Source organism: Sebastes fasciatus, chromosome 21 (genome assembly GCF_043250625.1).
Source record: "Sebastes fasciatus isolate fSebFas1 chromosome 21, fSebFas1.pri, whole genome shotgun sequence".
In the NCBI taxonomy this organism is placed as follows: domain Eukaryota; kingdom Metazoa; phylum Chordata; class Actinopteri; order Perciformes; family Sebastidae; genus Sebastes; species Sebastes fasciatus.
Window position 1 is genome coordinate 13406741 of NC_133815.1, and position 21828 is coordinate 13428568.

The 21828-nt window shown below is 39.1% G+C and overlaps 1 protein-coding gene across 1 annotated transcript; it reads left to right on the forward strand.

Annotated features, from left to right (window-relative positions):
• On the forward strand, positions 1–11499 carry fbxo15 (F-box protein 15). The gene is made up of 10 exons (XM_074622092.1): positions 1–108; positions 220–437; positions 3250–3354; positions 5265–5507; positions 6804–7007; positions 7132–7261; positions 7390–7472; positions 8767–8912; positions 10176–10300; positions 10653–11499. The coding sequence occupies exons 2-10, from the start codon at positions 358–360 to the stop codon at positions 10917–10919; spliced, it is 1383 nt and encodes a 460-aa protein (XP_074478193.1). The 5' UTR covers positions 1–108; positions 220–357; the 3' UTR covers positions 10920–11499.
• The last annotated feature ends 10329 nt before the right edge of the window (positions 11500–21828 follow it).

Here is a 21828-nt window from a genome sequence, read left to right on the forward strand (position 1 = left end):
TCTTATCGTTCACTTAAAAGAGCCGGCTGTTTGAAGCGGCTCGTTCGTGACCGACACATCACTAATATCCAACATTATTCTAATTTAATTTGATTCAAAGCACATACTGTATTTAGGCTGCTACATTAAAATATTGCAGTATATTAAGCATATAAACAGAATTATATTAAAATATAATTTATGATTCAAATGACCAGATTAACCGCTTTTATTTTGAAGGGCCACCCCACCACCGGAAGCTGTGTTCTGCACCTGAAACACGGAACTTGACTGGACGTCACCATGGTGATTGGCACTTCCTAGCAAACATCACTTATCTTGTATCTGACTCAAAGGAGGTCAAGACCAGAGAAACAAATGGCAGCACCAAAAGCAGCTACTTCCAGAGTGAAGACGTCCAAAAGAGCTGACAAATCATCTCTGAACTATATGAACAGGTAATCTATCACAACACAACTCATATTTTACACCTGCGTGACGTTCAACAGCTTCAGGTACTGTAGCAAGTCAAGGCTTTACTGCCCTGTATAAGTAAAAGGATTTATAGACAGCAAAACACAATAAAAGCAGAGCAACAAAATCAATACAGGTGGAAGAAGACACTTTACTTCATGTTGAAATGAAGCTATCTGATTCTTTCCTCCATTGAATGTAGGCAGTGAATACAGCAATGAAACACCTGGTCAGACAGCAGCAATCACACCATTGCTTTCATCACTACACCTGTCTTTGTCTGTGATTTCTTATACAGCAAACAAGAGTGTAATGCTATTGAAGCAGATTAATAATCATATTTTGACCCCTCACTTTTCTCCTCTGTGTCTCAAATGTAAAACAGAAATAGGTACTTTAACCCATTGCCTTTGGTCGTGTCATAAATTACAGAAGTACTGGTCTGAAATATTATGGATTTAGAAATGAATCTTTGATTTTTAGGAACCCCAAGTACAAATATAATTACTGCATCCAACAAGAGGTTATATAACTTTCTTACATTTGCTGCTAGAAAAAAATATATTACTACAGTGGATTAGTGATAAGAAACACTCTGTCCAAGGCTGGCGTAAAGTCATATTTGAGATGGTCCCTTTGGAATATCTCACAAATATGCCAAAGTAGATCAGTTCCACAATATCTGGCAGCCCTATCTGAATTATATTGGACCTGATCTCTCCTCCATTATCTCACAAGTAGTCTCTTGGACATGAACTCATAAAAATCCTGGGACTTCTCTGCACTATGGACGATTTCTTATGACCTCCTATATACATTTTTTGATCTGAGCTGTACCAGTGTTTGTTTGTTTGTTGTTGTTGTTATTTTTTTATTATTCTTATTGTGTTTGTGAAAATAAGAAAACCCAATGAATATATTATAAAAAAAAAAAATCATATTTAGCAAGGATATTGTTGCACTGAAAATACATTTTAAATTTTATATATTTATTTCGTTTTTAAGAACCCTGTGTCATAAGATCTGGAGTTACCCTGCACTATATTCATTTTTAACAGTCTCTTCTGCACTATATTCACTTTTTTAATAGTCCTGTATCACAGCTGTTACCCTGCACTATATTCAGTTTTAACAGTTTTCTTCATCTCCTTGTATTTTTATATCTGGTATATTTGTTTGTACTTTGCACTACAAACTTTTTTATTGCCTTTTTACTAACATGTTTTGCACTATGGAACTCTGATGCTGGAAACTTGAATTTCCCTCGGGAAATCTATCTATCTATCTATCTATCTATCTATCTATCTATCTATCTATCTATCTATCTATCTATCTATCTATCTATCTATCTATCTCAATACACACAAATTACTCTCTCAAATTGGTCTCAGTTTACTGGAACATTATGTCTAAAGCAATCCAAACCTGACTCACTTACCCTAAAGATGCATTGCACATTATTGTAAATATGTATTTTAGATTAGGGCTGCAACTAACAATGATTTCATTATTATTATTATTTTTTTTTTTCAGTTAATCGATTAACCTTCTATAAAACGTCTTTCCCTAAGTGAAGTGAAGGTGAAGTGTTCAGATCGTTTGTTCTGTCCGACCAGCACTCTAAAACCAAGAGATTTTCAGTTTGCTATGACATAACAAAAAAAAGCAAATCGTCACATATGAGAAGCCGGTACCAGAGAATGCTTCGTATTTTTGACTTATAATTGAGTTAAAAATTGTTACTGATTAATTTTCTGTTGACCCCCTAATCGATTATTGGCTACTCGCTTCAGCTCTAGTTTATTCAGAGCAATTGTCTTTCCCTAAAATTGATTTAAATCATAGGTGGCCTGGTTGGGAATTTTTAGATTTAATTTTAGACTTGATAGACACTGGTTTAAGATGAACACAGTGTTGTCTTTATGCGAAAATTTACTTGCAATATTGGGGATATGTGTCTTGTGTTGCATGTCAACCAATCTCCTAGCAGTCATTTCTCTTTTCACACTTTTAGAAATGCCCAAAATGACTCAAACCAATATTTCTGTACATGTCCACAGCCAAGTGAGTGATTTGAATTTTAAAGCTTTGATTAGACACCAAATGATTTATTCATTTTATGTCTCATTTCTGAAGTTGTTTCATCTGGTTGGTGTTTGATATGTAGTGAAATGCCAGTGATTGACCAGGCGGGTAATGTGAACATGAATATATTACTAACTCCAGAGATTGAATTGGATGGCATTGGCGTCATTAACCTGGACAGGTGCAATCAGATCAATATTTCTACATAGAACATCTTTTCACAACTCTTTCACAAGTCTTTTTTTTCAATACCCAAATATACTCATACCAAGAAAGATAAAAGATCTAACACTGGTGACTTGAGATGTGAGATTGAGTCTCACTCACGCTTTAATTCATCACTTCCTGCACCTTGGGTCTTTTTCTGATGCCACAATTTTATCCGAGCAAATGTGATGGATCTACTGGGTTTAACACCCTCTTCTGTTGTTTTGTGATTTAGGTGTATTTTCATATTAAAGTCTCATAACAGCGCTTCACAAAACAGTAAATCTTGAAGTCAATGTTGTGTTTGTTTTATACTAAATCTACTGAGTGAGAACACCGACACGGGTCATTTCATTTTGTTGCCAGAGGTGTATGATAAGATTGCCAAGTAGCCTGTCGAGAACACATTTGTCTCATCCACCGCCGCCTCTAAAGAAGTGCATGCTGAACAAAAACACCGGTGACACTTCCTTGTAGTGATGTCTAATTACCTCTTTTCCACAGACTGCCATCTGAGATCCTGATTAAGATTCTGTCATACTTGGATGCCTCCGCTCTATTCACCATCAGCCACGTCAATAAGCTCTTCTATCAGCTCGCCAACGATAAGTAAGTACCAGCCAGGTCTTGTTAATGCAAAATACACAGTACATTAAATACATTTTGGGAATCCAATCCTACAGTGAGCACGTTTTTGTCTTATTTTCTTGAAACAAGTTGTAAAATGCTGCAATCAAGGATTATTTTTATAAACAATCTGTTGATCATTTTCTCTACTAATTGTTTGGTCTAAAATATTTTAGAAAATAAACTGTTCATCACAGTTTCCCAGAGCCCAAGGTGACCAACAAGAGAAGTTGAAAGCAGTGAATGTTTTTGGCATTTTTGTTTAAAACATGACATAAATGATTAAGTGGTTCTCAGGATTGTTGATTATTTTTTAAATAATTTCAGCTCTGGTGGACTTAATTACATCAAACCTGTCTTCAATAAGGATCACTTTGTCATTCATAAATTGATCATTTTATAGATTTTATTCTTCTTGATTTTATTGTTGTGACCTTCATTATTCTTTCTTATTTCAAGAGTACACATTTCTGAAAAAAAAATCTTTAAAAAAAAGTCTACTTTACTGGAAATAAGTTGAAAAATACTTGGAGCATTGGCAGATTAGTTCACTTTTTCTTAATGAATAGCTTTCAGAACTCAGTTTAGACAGAAATGACTTGATTAGATGGAGATTTGTTTTGCAAAGTGACAGCTTTCTTGTAGACAGGCAATCTGGCAACCTCGTTGTCCTTCACCACAAATTACTCACTTAAAGACGACGTTTTAGGTTGGCGTCCCACATGAATTGACGTCTGGGAAAATGAAGTAGAAACTGAGTTTTGTATATTATATGCTGTACAGAGACATCTGTTGTTTTGTCAGGCAGTTTTCATGTCCTACTCAAAACAGTAAACTTGGACATGACATCTCATAAGAAAGAGTGGGATATGGTATTAGTGACACCTAACGCTGTGTTGTTTCACTCCACAATGTTGTAAAGTTTGCTATCACATATCAAAACTAATAGTGGTTTGTCTATAACTGGCATGAGTAATGATACTAAGTCACTGTGTCTAAGTGACTAATGGGGACAACACATTTTGAAATTAGTCCAGTATTGAGGGAGAACGCTGCAGCTGCCAGCCGCTAAATGAGCTGTAATGTAATCCTATTGGGGCAACCTGGCGCCGTCAGTTCACATCCACTAAATGTGCTTGTTTTTGCCACGGACAGGATCAGATTCTTATCCTAAGTTTCTGACAACATTATGGAAAGGACCCTACAGAGAAATGAAACGTTTTTCTTACCTTCCGTTTCCTGTTTGTCATTGTGTCATGTGACTTGTTGCTCGACCGGTGTTGTCAGAGTTTGTTGTGCTGGAGTACAGAAAGCGTAGCTTAGTGTTATCTAAATCAGATTTTCAATGTCATGGCTAAATATTTAGATGATTTCAACAATGTAGATGCGACGCAAGGTTTCAGAACAAGGCTTTTCCAAGCAAGACACACAATAACAAACAGACCAAATCAAGCCAAAGGTAAGAAAAACTTTTAATTTCTCTAACAATCTGAGTTTGTCAGTGGCAGAAACAAGCACTTTTAGTAAACATAAACTGACGGCGCCAGGTTGCCCCAATAGGATTACATTACAGCTCATTTAGCGGCTGGCGGCTGCAGCATTATCCCTCAATACTGGACCAATTTCAAAAGTGTTGTCCCCATTAGTCACTTAGACACAAAAACATGGGAAAAAAAAGTTATCCATTAACAGGAAGTTTATCAGAGTGCATATTTTTTATCAACCAATACACAAAGAACAGAACATTTGCATTGAAAAACAACACACCTGTAACACATTAGCATATCAGACATATTTCATATAATTCAATCACTTGTCTATCAACCCTTTTCGGTCGTTTTCACTGACAGTGACATTTCACCTTTCTGTACCTGTCAATTCCATCATTGCAGTGCTCTGTGGAACAAGCTATACATAGCAGAGTTGGGCAAGAATAAAAAAAAACGGAAACCCAAGTGCATGGACGAGCTGCTGCTGAAGGTGGCCACAGTGGAGGTGCATGATCGGGCTGTGGGCTACTGGAAGTGGCTGCACTTCAAGACTGTAGCCACGTATGACAAGGACAAGTTGAAGAGTCATCTTGGAGTCATCAGCCGTCACACCGGGCTGCCCAACCAAACGGAGCGGGTCCTCAGGTAAGAGAGGCGAACACCACTCAGATGGAGGCACCTGAGGTGTATGATTTGTTTAATGTACCAGCCGCTTGATTCCACTTACCAGACACTTGAGTAGCCTGGCAAGTGTTGTTTGTGAGTTAAGCTAATTGAGTGCTTACCATGTGTTTTCAAGTGTTTGAATCCCTTAGCTGCTGAGGTGAGAAAAGGGTCTCACTATTTCTCTGGGAATCATTGTGTCTATTAGTTCTATATTTTTACAGTTTGCAGCTTTACTTTATTTCAGTTAAAAGGAAGGTGTGTTGATTGTATACCATCTGCCATCTGTTTGGTATGTCTGGTTTGTTTTTACAATTGGAAGCGGCTCTGTGAGGTATCATGGGAACCCTTGCCCTGTCTGTGGTTAGCAAGCAGTATAACTTCGGAGATCCACCCTGTCAAGAAAGTTCAAGGGTAGAGACTAGAGGACAGTTCAAGCCGCCGGCTAGCAAAAACAAAGCGTGGTTTGTTTTTCATATCGCACTTAATGACACTTTCTTATTAAAGGTGAGAAAGGAGGTCTGTGTCTGAGCGAGATGTCTGCTCAGGGGGATGCCGGCACGCGGGAGGAAAGCTCCCTCATCGCGGTTTCTGCTGTGTTTTTATAACCTCTGATTAGAGGCTGTGCAGCACTCAATTTTGAGTTCCGTGGCAGTCGCTGCGGTACAGAGGGGAAGTAGAAATAATTGTGTTCCTTGCAGAGGCTGTCTGAATTGTTGAAATAAATTACTTAGCCCCCCCCTACTCCTCATCCACAACACACACATTCATGCACACACACACCTTCCTCCTTCCCTTCCCGCCTCCCACCAACTCAGACAATTCCCTGTGGGGGGTTTGTCTGTTAGAGACTCTGAGGAGCATGCGATTTACCTTGGTAATAATCATTTCACAAGACATCACACACACAGACAATGCAGAGCGGAATCCCCTGGGTCATCTGGGGCCTCCTGGGCCGCTCCAGTTTTTAGCTTTGTTCCTCCACTTAATTGATATTGGATGGTGCCTCAGCAAGACACCGGCTGTATCACAGTAGGGGCAGCCCTGAATCACAGTTTAGACAGAATTGGATCAAGAGATTCATCACAACAGCTGCGCTTTCGTTTCGTTCGTTGCATATCATTTCATTAAGTAAGTCATGTGTGTATTAATCGAGTTATTTCCCCACTTAATTTCAGGTTTTCCCCCCCACCGTACCACACTGCAATTGTACATGCTTTTATTGCAAAATATCTGTCATATCTTCTTTGCTATAATCCTGCAGTTGTGTTACTCTAGAAACTTGCACGTCACCTGGGAGCTGACGGTCTCCGATAAGTCGGGGCGCGAGGGCACTCATGAGCCGAGCTGGTCCCAGTTCACGGGAACTTCTGTGACTCTGTGCTGGAGTGGAGGAGGCGGCTTGCCCGACTACGAGCAGATTTCCACCCTTCACCTCCACGGCGTCAGGAGGGTAGCCCTCAAATGCCCCGGCCTGAAGAAGTAAGACAGCCAGCGTCCATCTCTACTCTCTCTCTCTCTCTCTCTCTCTCTCTCTCTCTATCTATGCCTCTGTTTCCTATTTTCTCTCAGTGAAACTTACTGTTTTCTTTGCTTGCTCTGTCAGACCCGGCTGGAGGTCCCTCATGGCGAAGTTAGACATGCAGGCCTTAACTGAAAGCGCGCAGGTCATCGGCCAGGACAGACTGGTTGAACTGAAGCTGCTGCAGCCCGGCGTCATCGTCGGTGTCTGGAGGGTAATTACTTCACAGGCAGCTATGGCATTTCAAAATCATTATTCATTAGCTTTCAGTTGCTGAAAAAAATGTTTGAACTTAAAAGCACAAGAATTTAAGAGGAATTTTAGCGATGTTTCTCTTCGCAGGACCAGTGTTCCGTCGCCTTCATCATGTTCACCCTCCACTTCCACAAGCTGGTGGAAAGAAGCACCCAGGGATCTTCTGTTAGGTAGGCTGCACTTGAACAGGCTCACCTTTTTTATCCACATGCTTATATGGGCGTGCAGTATATCACCGTCAGACGGTTAGGGCTCAGATTCAAAGGATGCGATTCATTCGATGCCCCTGATATGACCCATCTATGATGCACAGCAGGGAGAGATTTGAAGCGTCAGCATCACTGGCACCTATATCTCACCACCACAGTGGATAATGTCACTGTAGCATATTTTTTATATACCCCTTACACCTTGTTTCCACATATCTGTATACGTATGCGAGTCAACCGGAAGTTCATTCATTCCTATGGGAACCTCTGTGATCTGCGATGTGTTTGTGAAACTCCTCCTTCCGGGTTTGAAAAATAACTTTTGTGGCAGATAATGGACAGACCGTATGCACCTATGCACTGTGTGTAGAATGAGCGAATTAATAAACTGATCTATTGCTCTATTTATTTGTTTTTTCGTATAATGTTCGATGGCTTATTTAACAGTTTTTTAACTATTTTGTTAAAAGACATATGAAACACTATATGCACTGTACGTTACACAGCTAGTATGCTACCAATGTTAGCTAAATATGCCGTCGAACTTCTTCACTTACAAAAAATGTAACGTTATGAATGTGACTCGTCTAGACTGGACGGCAGAAAACAGACAGTCACTCGTAGATATAAAAACACTGTTTTATATCTATGTAGTAACTTATTTCGCATATCTGGTGTTTCTATCCATCCTTAAAGAGATGCCTTTCCTTGCGTTGAACACTAGGGGGCGTGATCCGTGTACTATACAAATTTATGGATACAATACAAAACTGTGGAAACTAGTAAAATAATAAATAAAATGAGGAATTAGAAGTAGACATTATTTGAAAGGGTTGGTAAACCACTGGACCAAACTATATAGTGTTCACATTTTATCTTCCATACATCTGAAAATGAAAACATAATTCAAGTTATGTGATATTTAGTACTGGAGTTGCTGTATAGTCTTAAAGGTGCTTCACTGCTCATTCGAGAGGAGAGATAAAGCCTCAGCAAGACTACACAGCATTCTTGATACTGTCTGCGACACACTGCTATTGTGAGTCTTGAGCACAGTGAGTCTTGAGCATAGTGTGGACACAGCCCCCTCTCCTGGTTTCATGTGAGAACACAGTGTTCCAGCACATCATGATTACAGTCCACAGAAGTAATAAACCTCTGAAATGCCTCCTTAATGAAATACCTTTTTCTTAATGTTCTCTTCACTCGCTAGTCTTAGTTTCATTATTAACCTTTTTCTCTTTTCTTCCTCCAGCCCCTACGTGGTTCCAATCATCAAACCCCCTTTTGATGACACAGACCCTGACTACGGTCTCCATGGTTACCAACTACACATTGTTCTCCACGACACTGCATGCGAGATCGTGTCCGGAAGCTTCCCACAGCTCTTCTGCAGGAGAAGTAATTTATTTATACTCATATTATTCACTAAGTCACACTGTCCACTGTACTGTATGGGTCATTTAAGAACTCTAGTCTTTTCAATCAGAGTAGGTGTGATTCACATGTATGGTAACTTTTAGAGGAATACAGAGCAAGGTTAATTTAATCAGTTTGCTTTTTTTATGGTGTTTTTATTTCTCATACTACATAATATGTATATGTTATTGTTGTAGTGCCTCTGTAGTCAAAAGTCCAATGCAGACAGGCTCCAAAAAGCTTCTTTTCTCAGGCCATCTACATCCTCATCCTTGTGAAGCTGCACATTGTCCTCTGCCTTTGCACCACACTGTACGTTTGCATATTTGCACCTCAGCATGTACCGTACAATATTTTATCATACATAGTTTGCCTTTCAACTGTGACATACTGTATGTATGTCTTTCCATTTTTATATACAAATTAAGGCTATCACAATATCAGATTTTCACTACACGATTATCGTGGCCAAAATAATTCATGATAACGATATTATTGCAATATCTATAGAAAATTTGAAAAATAATAATAATAATAATGTTATCACTCAAATTCATCTTTAACTTAGTTTATTGCGCGTTTTGTCTCTTTTTTGGCAAATTTATTACACTCAGAATACGAGTAGGGAGGTAGAGAGAGTCTGTGACCATAACCATATATATAAAAATGATATAAGAGGTGCTGGATTATTTACACAATATTATCATAGGTGTATTATTTACATGATATCAAGTATTTAATTTTGAAATATCACAGTTATCGCCAATACCTGTATATTGCGACACCTCTAATGCAAATACACACATTGCACAGCCCACCAACACACCAGGTCAATATACGCTTTAGCATTTTATATCACATATACTTATATATTTTGTATCTTAAAATCTTTATCTATTTCTATTTCTATTTCTCTTATTCTAAATATTATTTATTATTTATTGCACACTTGCCTTTTTAGCACAGTCTAAATAGTGTGCCACTGTATGCTGCACATATTGTGTGAGCATGGGACAAATAAAACCTTTGAAATTTTCGACAACCTTTATTAGCTATTTTCACTAAGAAATTAGTTGTATATGAAGATCATTTATATAGCTCATAGATTGAAATCCAGGTAACATCACAATGTTTTTAAATCTTCTTAATGTGTTTGCCATGTTTTTGAAATGACTAAACATATTATTTTGATGCTACTTATTATAGTGTTAGACTTACCTGCCATGTGTTGTTGTCTTTGACCAGCTCAGATCAGTGACGGCCTAATCCAGCTGACTGCCATTAGCAGGACGACCTCATCGCAGCAGACACCTCTATCTGGCAGCATCACGCTGCCCTGGAGGTGTGAGGCCCTGCAGGGCAGCGTGAAGGTACAACATGTGCTGTGTGCTCTGTTTCCACTATGTGTTATACAAAGAAAACATCTTAAGTATGTTACTGACAAATGGTAAAAAGAATTGCTAATGAGACCACATACTAGTTTTATTGTAATGTTCACAGATCTAATAAGAAGTTAATTTCAGAATCATTCCCTCTGATCTCCGAGCTAAGGAGAATACAGTTTATTTCTCATTTTATCATGATTTTTTTACAGTTTTTTTTAGTCCTAGCATTATGAGGATGCATATTTTTAAGAAGTATACATACTTAATGGAACCCCACTGAAATCACAACAATGATAGTGCAGAAAAGAGGTCTTGACAATTGCTCATTCCTTGCCAGAATTGCTGCATCATGAATCTGACGCTACTGGACGAATTCAGGAAACCCTTCTGGTGTGTCGGCTCTCCTGTTTCCATGGAGCCAGAGAAGACGCCCGTCTCCTATGACTACAATGGTGAGCACTTCCTGATCCACTATCAGGACTCAGACGGTCAGCTGGAGATGGAACTTGTATGGATGAAGGAACAGAAGCAGTTTGTTCTTATCAGTTTAGTCGTCTATGTGACGGTTGGCAAAGTCAACCAGCATTTCAGTCGAGATTACTGAACCTGGCTGCAGTATTTTTGCAAGTTTTAAGGGTTTTAATCACAGTTTGATACTGTGACTATGCTTTTTAATATTTCAATTAAACATATTATATCTGTATATGATTGGCTGATATTATATTATATCATAATAGATATTATAATAGAGTGTGCCACCAGAATAAATTGACACTTTTAATTATATTTTTAAACTTAATTGATACTTTTAAAACAGCAATTTCTTCAGTGATATGTTGTATAAACAGAAAATATCGCAGTTCAAAAACTTACTTGCCGCAGTGATATTGCTTTTTCATTATTTTGTCTTTAAATGCTGAATAAATTAATACATTTTTAAATGGATTTACGAAATAATTCATGATCTCCTTTGACATTTTACTTACCAGTAACTTTTTAATTTCATTTTACAAATGTGTCCTCCTGCTGTACTTAATAATAATACCAAAGTTTATTTGTTTTTACAGTTTTGATGAATGGATTATTAACTATTAAAAGAGAGACAAATCGGATACAAAGATTAATTGCAACATTTAATTACCACTTTGTAATATAATTAAAAAGATTATTAATTAAATTAATGATTTATGAATCAGATTCAGCTTTATTGGCCAAATATGTGCACATCATGTGCATATCACTTTTTACATCATACAGAGAGAAGAACGGGATTGAAATATTAATAGGGACATTTAATTACCACTTTGTAATGTAATTAATAAGTTATTTTTGTATTTAAATCAAATGAATAATTTATTTATCAGAATCAGCTTTATTGGCCAAGTATGTGCGTACATACAAGGAATTAGATTCCGGTTTTAAGTTGCTCTCAACGTACTTAAACACAGAAAGTCTTTTGTTGCAATTGAAGACACATATTTTCATATCCATGCAGTGCATTGACATGCAGCTATGAACAGTAGTTACTGTAAAACATCTGAAAGTAGACAACCAATCTGTTGGATTTTAAAATCAGAAGCATACTCATGCAGATGTGGATCTTTATCAAGGTGACAACAGAGTAGACCTTCTTTACATATTCAATGTGAATTCTGCTAGGGGGTAATCTATTCTCTACTCTATATTTAAATGGAAACCTAAGCTTAGAGGTGAGCCAGGTCATTGCAGTCATTTTGCCCAGCCTTATACTGTATTACACCGCTCCACTATGACTCAAAAATCAGCTTTACATGTACTGTAAGAGGATATTTTACCCAGGGCACAGAATCTGATGCTCCATTTACACTGAGTCACTTTGAGTCACTTCACGGATGCTTTTGGAAATTTGGCCCACAACAGCTGAAGGAGACTCCATAGTATCTTTGTCATCCTCCCTCATAGCTGCTTTCATCACTTTAGCAGATCCTTTTTAACTTAAAGTCTTCACATTACTGATAAATCAATCTTATTAGAGTTCTATCTTTCATGTATTTGGTGTATTTTCCATTTTCCTTTGTTGTACATAACCAGTGTGGTCACAAATCTGAACAGGCTCTTATATATTTAAAGCATCTTCCCTTTAATTAACACTTTTAACTTTTAACTCTTGAGTATTTTAGGAAATTTGCTAAATTAGGGTATGCTTTACATTTCTAAATGGAATGAAAGTTTTGCTGCTTTCGTAAGATTCACGCAAATCAAGTTTAGTTTCCTCTTCTCGTGGCATTTATACCTGGACACCCGCATCACCTCAATTGCATTGTCAGCCATTATGCAATCACTTTTAGATGAAAATTGAGTTTAATGTCCACACCCTGGGCAAGTCTGGCAACGGCGAAAGAATTAGTGCGGGAGCAATTGTTGGAAACAGTTGCTGTGTGCGCTGCTGATGGGGCCAGCACTGCTGATGGCAATAAAATATCTCTGGGTAATAGGATTTCAGAGGCTTCCCTTCCGTTTTCCTGTGCGAGGGTCATCATCACCTTGAAAAGATGCTTATTTTTCCAAACACATCACCAACTGCATTGGCACTAGATCCAAAATTGTTTGCCAGAGGGGGGAAAAAAAGAAGAGGGGCAACAGTATGTGTGATGAATTGTTTTTTTTTGTCACAAGCTTTGCAATTGAATTGAGACAAAAACTGTGATGGGGAGAGAGAGAGAGAGACACTGTCTGAATCACAAGGACTCCAACATTGTACATGCTCTCCAGCTGCATACATGTCAAGGCTGCTGAATGGCTATATGGATGAGAGCCATATACATTGGATTGCTGACTTGGAGACTTAATGCGCTGACAAATTATATGAAATTGGCCATTACTGGGTCTGGATGGTGTGTGCTATATGTGACTTTCAGGTTACAAGTGTATTACAACACCTTTCCATCACGGTGTGACCTTCATACTAGTGTTTGCTGTGTGTTGCAAACTGCCAATCCGTCATTCTTCATTTCATTCGAAAAACCAGGAGTCAAGGGTATTGTGGGAAAGTTAATGGAATCTCTAGAACATGAGGCCACTTATTCAAAGGTTTGAGTCTGAGTAATGGTATATGGGAGGCAAGGACTATGGTCCCTTGACAGAAAGCACAGTATTCTGTCTCTGGTGTTGCAGAATCAATTCATACAAGCATGCAAATGTACATTTGTTTGTAGTTTAATATAGGCAGTTCTCCAGTAGATGGCTCTCTTTAGTAAACAATGGGAGAATCCTTAAACAGCACTGTGGGTTACATGTTCTCCATCCTTTCAGTCTGTCCAAAGATAAGTGTAGAGGAATATATAACAATGTTTTTATGATCAGCATAGTATTAATGTTGTTTCTGTGGATCATTTCTGCACTATGCAGGTTATACTCTCTTTATCTTCCTCATGTTTTCGCCTTTCTTTTTCTGCCCCTTTTTGCAAAGCAATCGCGAGCCTGTAACGTTAATCAAAACTTAAAAGACTTTAACACCAAATAACGATTAAGAAAAAGGACCCACAGCTAAACCACTGAATGGATAAATTTAGTGACATAGAGCTTCATTAAACTCATCTTTCTTAGTTTCCTCACAGGCTAATCTTGGAAGAAAATTGCTTCCATTTTTAGCCTTTTAATTCTCTCCCTTGTGAGTGACCAGCTGGGTCCGCCAACTATTCAGCCTCGGAAGCCAATGACACAGTGCTCTTTATTTAGTCCTCTCATTGGAGGGAAACAGCGGACTAATGAAATGCACCAGGAGGGTGCTTGATTATGTGTGTGTGTGTGTGTGTGTGTGTGAGCACAATCAAAATCGCATGCTATTTTGACCTTCCAAACTGATTGTCTTAAAGAATATTAGAGCTCATTTTACATCTCCCAAAAGACTGGGAGATAATCATGGTGTTGCTCCACACTGATGCGTGCAAAGCTTTAACAATTCCTAACCCCTAACATGCCACATTTATCACCCTGTTGGGTGAGTACCCTTTAGGCTAGAGAAGTTAATTATGCTTGTAATGATCCGAAAAACATCAACAGCCCAAAACACCTTTGCCAAAAAACACACATTAGAAACGGCATTAAGTAGGAAAATGTGTTCCGTTGATGCCACAAAATAACAGATGGTCGGGCATTTACATTGCTGGAACTAAACCCAGCTACAGCACCATTGACCAGCAGTAACCCTCCTCTCTGTTATTCACCTTTTTTACTTTCTTCCACTCTTTTGATCCCGGTAGGGATGTGGAACCGCTGGGGAAAGCTTCGAGGGGTGACAGTATTATGAAAGGCTCATGATGCCCGGTAAGATCCCCACTTTATTGTCCCCCCTTTAAGTGGTGCATCACGGCCAGACGGGCGTGGAGAAATCCATTTATATCAAAGCTGCAGCTCGTCCTGTGGCTGCAAGAGCTCAATGAGCAATATGACTAGGGTGCCATTCCTGCTGCATGGTCCAGCTTTGCCTCAGTCTGCAATGACAGACAGTAGAACGCATGCAATATTCCTGCATGTTCCTGAAGTCCAGGTAGTGATGATCATCTGTGGTAATTCTAGTAGAGGTATTTATTAACAATTAACTAAGTACACTTACTTACATGTGCTTTACTTTAGTATTTTATATTTTCTGTTCCTCTACATTTCAGAGGGAAATATTGTACATTTTGCTTGCATTTATCCGACAGCTTTACTTACAGATTCAGATTTAATATACAAAACCTACAATCAACAACTCAAATATGATTTATTTTATAGATTAGACTACCCAAGACTATATAAAGTAGCTCCACCTTGACCAGCTACAACATTAAAATGCTACTACATGGTAGTGCATCCATAATATAAACCCAATAATATCATAAATAATAGTAAACTACCCCAGAAGGGGCAATTCTGGATTATACGTGCCTTTTAATTTACTTTAAGTACATTCTACTGATAATATGTCTCTACTTAAAGTCCCCCTCCACTCAAAAAAAGTGTAAATTGTGTATTTTACACTGTGGTATTACTACTTTATCTTTATCTAAAGGATTTGGCACGTTAAAGAAAATACAAATTGCTAAACTTACAAGTGAATTGACCCCTCTGATTTGCCACATTACAGTCCATTTATTTGAAAGCCGTTGGATTACAGTCCCGGACATTCAGTCCTGAACTATGTCTGCTCCCCCGGGTCTCCATGTCCTTTTACTCTTCTGCACATTATCTATAATTTTGGGTAACTGTTGGGTGAACGTTCATCGTGTCATAAAATATATTACCCGCCACTATTTCTCTCTCACTCCCTCACACAGGTTACTCAGCGTGTGTGCCAGAGAATGAGAGGGGTGGCATGAGTCAGCACATTATGCAGTACACTGTAGAAGCACTTTCCGCAATTTCACACGGATCAGTAGTTTGTATTACCCTCGCAGTAACATCCTGTGGCTGTCTGGTCTCAGAGCAGATGTTTGGTAGGCAGGTACAGTCCAAACTGCTCTCTGATCCTGCTGCAGTTGAATGTGGGTTCAAAAAGGGTTGCCTGGTTATCTAAGCCGAATTTTAAAGGAAATGTTTGACATTTTGGGAAATAAGCTTATTTACTTTTGTGCAGCTTGTACGATAAATTCAAGCAATCAGCTTAGCATGAACACTGGTAACAGGGGAAACAGCTAGCCTGGCTCTGTCTAAAGGTCACACAATCCACCTACCAGCACATCTAAAGCTAATAACCTGATATATGTTTGATTAATCTGTGCAAAAACCGACATTTAAAGGTGCAGTGCGTACAGTAAGATCAACAACATCTAGCGGTGAGGTTGCATATTGCAGATGGCTCCTTCTAATGTAACGACAACACAACAATTCTTATTTTCAGGTGATTATACACTAAAGAAAATATACTTATTAATATTATATTCCTTTCCTGCCAATTTCCTGTGATTTTGTTTGAATTCACAACGTTAACTACGTGTTTACTGCGACCGTAGTGGAGCGTCATAGTTTGGCGCTTAGGGATACCCAGTGCGTTAGAAAGTGACGCCAAGGGGTCCTGACCAAACGTCCGTATGTAACGAGTTGGGAATGAGAACGGGTTGATTTACTTTAAAATGGCATCAACCTTCTCCTCTAACTATCGCCAAAAAAAGTATTTCCCCAAAAGTCGGATGTATTTATAAATAAATATATGCAGTATATATCTACCTGCTATATCTAACTAGCTTTCTGTTATTGTAAACATTATCATGACATCATTGTGGCATTAAGCAAAAAACAAACATGTTTTCTTTCTAACTAAAGCAAATGTCAAATCCAACCCATTTTGTGGGATGCAAAAATCAGGCATGCTTCACAGAAAACAGCCCGGGCTCTGCTTGTACAGAGTTCCTGGAACAATTGGTTTTCGTGCAAAGGTCTTTGCCTGAGGCTAACTCTATTGATCTGATCCACTATTAAGAGGGATTGACGTAGAGAGAGAGAGAGAGAGAGAGAGAGAACCAAAAAACAGAGAGAAACACAGAGGCAGCATTTTGAGACCCACAAAGAAAGCCTCCCTCATTATGTGCGAACTGGTACACTGATGTTTTCATGTATTTAAACACCTTAAACACCAAACACCTGCAGTAGTGATGGCAAATCTAGTGTTGTGGTGCATGTGGAGTGTCAGTGATATTTCTGGTCAATTACAACAAACCAGGCGCTGTTCACTGCCTCTGTAAACTCTCTCTACAAGGCTGTGAGTTATTGAAAACCCAGATGTTAGTTGTATCTGTGTCATAGCAGTGTGTTGTTGAGACTTTTGACACCGGGAAACTCCGAGGGGACCATTAGTCATTGCTTGTGTCTGACTTGTTACTGTGAAGTGCCACATTGAGTTCTTCATTGCCGGCTTACGGCTCTGACTGAAATGAAAATATAAACAGAGGCTGCTTGTGGTCATAAGAGGTCACTGCTGAAGATCTGTGTGGCTGTAGTGTTGCTTGGAGAAACCAGGAATGCAGTATCGCTGCACGCCACTCGAGTGTCACATTGAAAAACTACATTAAAACTCGGGCTGTCAAAGTTAACACGTTAATGCAACCGTGTCATACTAGCTTGTTACAAAGGAGGTTAAATAACACTCCAAACTTACACCAAATTTTGGCGAGGAAAAAGTGGCATGGCCATTTTCAAAGGGGTCCCTTGACCTCTGACCTCCAGATATGTGAATGAAAATGGTTCTATGGGTACCCACGAGTCTCCCCTTTACAGACATGCCCACTTTATGATAATCACATGCAGTTTGGGGCAAGTCATAGTCAAGTCAGCACACTGACACACTGACAGCTGTTGTTGCCTGTTGGGCTGCAGTTTTCCATTTTATGATTTGAGCATATTTTTTATGCTAAATGCAGTACCTGTGAGGGTTTCTGGACAATATTTGTCACAGTTTTGTGTTGTTAATTGATTTCCAGTAATAAATATATACATACATTTGCATAAAGCAAGCATATTTGCCCACTCCAATGTTGATAACAGAATTAAATACTTGACAAATCTCCCTTTAAAGTATATTTTGAACAGATAAAAAAATAATTGCAACTAATTTGTGATTAATCGCAATTATCATGGACGTGAATAAATATTTTAATCGATTTACAGCCCTAATTAAAACATACATGTAAACACACACCTACAGTACCTGCATACCACAATCCAGATTTACCCATGGGAGCTTCTCCTACTACTTTTACTATTACATGCATATTCAACGGAGCCAGCGGCTTTCTGGTACGGTATGATTGCCTTTTAATCACATCTCTGTTGTGGGGCCACCTGTGTGTGACACCCATTAAAGATGATTGCAGCTACTGTGGCTGGGATAACATTTCCACATACTTGCACCTGTCGCAAAAGCAAATTAAGACGGATATGCGGGCAATCTGCCACACTGATACTCGGGCCTTCCCTCGGAGACCTGCCAAATCCTCCGAATGTCGCTGAGTCACAACATTTTGATTCAGTTTAACTACTGTACCCTACAGGCTTCAGGCTTTCATCACTGCTCCATTGTACAGTATGAAATACTGTATAGCAGTTATAGTATGCACCATAATATTTCTTATCCGCTGTTGGTGCTCTATGTATTTTCTTTTACTGATTCTCTCGGCACCTGTCCTCATGTTTTATGTTGCTGCAAGGATGTGGCTTTATGATGCATATTAAATTGATGAGATTCACCTCTGCTGTTACTATGGCAATGACCCTTGACTGCGTATTTCTGACCCCACTGGCCATTGGCTGTTGCACAACAACGCAGGGGGAAAAGTGCACAGCTGCTGTTCTCTTACATAAAAACAAAAAAGAAACAGGGGATAAAGTGCTGTACATTATGCTCATCAGTAAGATGAGAAAGATGCTAAGTCGGCTTTCAGCCATGCTTGTCGGTCTGTCAGTCTACCAACCTGGTCCAGACTGAAATATCTCAACAAAAATCAGATGCCATTGTTGTACATTCATGGTCCTCAGAGGATAAAGCCGACTGACTTTGGTCCTCTAGTGCCACTGTGAGTTTTTGTTTTTTAGTGAAGTATCTCAACTCTTTGATGGAGTTCCTTGGAATTTTTTGCAGGTATCCATGGTTCCCAGAAGACAAAGCCACAAACTGCGTGGTTTTTTATGTGAAATATCTAAACAACTGTTGGATGGATTGGCACGAAACTTGGTTCAGACAATCATGTCCCCCTCGGAATGAATAAAAACTGAACCCTTAACTTTTCATCTGGTGTCATCTTCAGGACAATTTTTTTTTATTTGTCCTAAGCTTTAGTTTATGACCAAATATCTGCAAGACTAATGCTATTTACATCAGCTTCAGGTGTACTTTGTGTTTTGTGCTATTATGCTAAACTGGTAAACATTATACCTTCTCAACATCACCACATTAGCATTGTCTTTTTGAGCATGTTAGTATGCTGACATCTGACTATAAAGCAAGGAATCTCTGTCTGTCTGTCCCTCTGTGTGTTGTTCGCATATCTCGAGAAGCGCTCATCCGATCTACGTCACACTGCAGTGTCGAATATGTTGGAATTTTGCCAGATGTTGGCGCTATAACAACAAACTATGTTTTTGCCTGTAACTTTTGAATCTTAAATCTCAGAAACTAAATTATTTCCCCCTGGATTTTGTCGGTCCAGACGAATCCATCTATGTAAGCCACACCCATTTCCGTCTAGACAGATTTTCTGTAATTTTTAATTTTTTCCAAATCTGTTTTTTTGCTATTCTTCCTACAAATGTTGTGCCATTTGGCCGATAGGTGGTGCTGTAGCGGCATCATCTAACTATAAAGGAAGTATTCTCTGTCTGTCTATGTATGTATGACTGTTCTTTGCATATCTCGAAGACCGTTCATCCAATCAACTTCACACTTGGCGGGTACAAGCAGACAATGCTGCAAGCAGAACTTGGCCCGTTCCAGTCAGGCACTGCACTAGTTTAGTTCAAAAGCACCATAGTGCTTTAGTACAGCCTCACAGAGCTGATAGCATGGCTGTGGACTTGTTATGTGAAAGAAGGATCAAACCAGTTGTGCAACATGTGAGGAAGCAATGTCAGCAGTATTTCAGTGTGTAGTTAGCATCTGATCAGATTAATTCAGTCCTGACATGCACTCCACCAAAGTGGCATGAATGTGAAAGGTCAAGCACTGCGCACCCTCGCTTCGTTAAGCTGTCATCTTAATCAAATGCAATTCCTGTCCTCACTCAACCACTCCGTGATTGAATGTGTAAAATCCGCGCAGGTTTGATGAATGTTATTTTCCCGCAGCAACAATCGACGAGGCGCCGCGTTAAATAATGACCAACGCATCTGACTAATGAGTGCAGTTAGTAGCGGTTGAGGTGCAAGCTTTCTGTTTCGCTCTCTTTACTTACTTTGTGTGGTGAGAGATATCCATTCGCCGGCATGATGATGATTGATACTATTGGGTCCCAACTTTTCCGCTGGAGTCTCCACGCTTTCGTGATCACTCACCTCTGGTATTAGTAAGATGAATGGTCTTTCCTTGACTAGAGCCGGAGAGGTAATTTTCTCTTGTGCTCACGTGAAAGCAATTGTTGGGGGAAAAAAAATATGACATTGAGGAAATGCAGCTTAATAAAGATTGCTGGAAATGGTAGGGATCATTTTTCATGTTTGCTTTAAACATCCCCTACAGCTCACAAAGCTGCGTGTGAGAGACTGTGATTAAAGATAAAGCCTCTTAGCTTAATGCAGAGTAAATCATGGGCATTAAAGGGAAAAAAAACAAACATTGTAACTGCCTAAAAATAACCTTTAACAGTATTTGACAGTATTTTCTCAAGGTCTTTAATTGTCAGTGTCTTGTGGCTATATACTGAAAGTGATACACCAGTGAACCCTATAGAGAAAAAGGAAGAAATAGACAGTGGCCACAAGACGGCACTGAAGCGCCTCGTGTGACTCCCTCACCCTTTTCTATCTTACAGAGAACAGCCATGGCAAGTAACATCTTTTCTTCTGTTCTATTATTTTTAATTTATAGTGTATCCACTGTGTATTTTCTGAATAAAATACCACATAGAAAATAACCATTCACCTTAATCCAAGAACTGGTAGTTATTAAAGTCATTTCTGAGGATTGTACAGGTCATAACCCAACTCTTCTGGCAGATATGCAGACAATCTATTTTTCTAGGTCTATATGAAAGTTTTGCTTGATAATCGCTTTTGTTGTTTCCCCTTTAAAGCCTCTTTTGAGCGGTCACGCTCAATAAAACCACCCCGATATTGAACCGGCGCTTGAGTCGAACGCTAAAAACAGCAGTCCTGTCTTTGGGTAAATTGCTTTGCTTGCCAGGCAACTTTGGGCCAGAGCAAGACAATAATGATTCACAGTGATTCTACTCCGATTTTTTTGTTATTTGCAAATAAATCTCAACTTAATGCGTTTTCATTCCGGCATCTGCCAAATGCTCTTTTCTATTTGATGTAGCAGCAGACATCAAGTGAAGAGTCAGGCTGTTGTTCTGACATTGTCCATGTCAAAATGCAGATTTGGGGAATAACACTGGTTAATGTATTGTTTTAATCATACCATAACACCTTACACAATGAATTTGTCAAATGTTGCGTGCACAAACTCCAAGAAGGCAGAACAAGGAATTAATTAAGACAACAAACACTGCTGCAAGAATTCATCTGAGAATGCAACCATGCTGTAGAGTATAGGGAGCTTATCTTATGGTTCGCTGTCCAAGTCTATAGTCGGATAACGTCAACGTCAGTTTTCGGAAATATTAAGAGTGCACTAGTGTACTGTTTACTCATCCAAAAACATCGTCAAATGGGTGGAGCATGACGTTCAGTAGAGGAGAAACGCCCGAAATAGATCTGCCCAAGGAGTAAGAACCACTTTAGGTGACTGTATTTCATGTCTGATGTCCGGGGTGTGATGGCATAAATCGTTTCTATCACCGCTCTCGTGACTCCTCCACCCTCCCCCTGTGGCCTTGCTGCACTGT

What these genes read in the sequence shown, in the direction of transcription:
- fbxo15 (XM_074622092.1), top strand. Translation starts at nt 358, where the DNA reads ATGGCAGCACCAAAAGCAGCTACTTCCAGAGTGAAGACGTCCAAAAGA. An exon ending in TCTCTGAACTATATGAACAG is followed by an intron (nt 438 to 3,249) that starts GTAATCTATCAC and finishes TCTTTTCCACAG; the next exon opens with ACTGCCATCTGAGATCCTGA. An exon ending in CCCTGCAGGGCAGCGTGAAG is followed by an intron (nt 10,301 to 10,652) that starts GTACAACATGTG and finishes ATTCCTTGCCAG; the next exon opens with AATTGCTGCATCATGAATCT.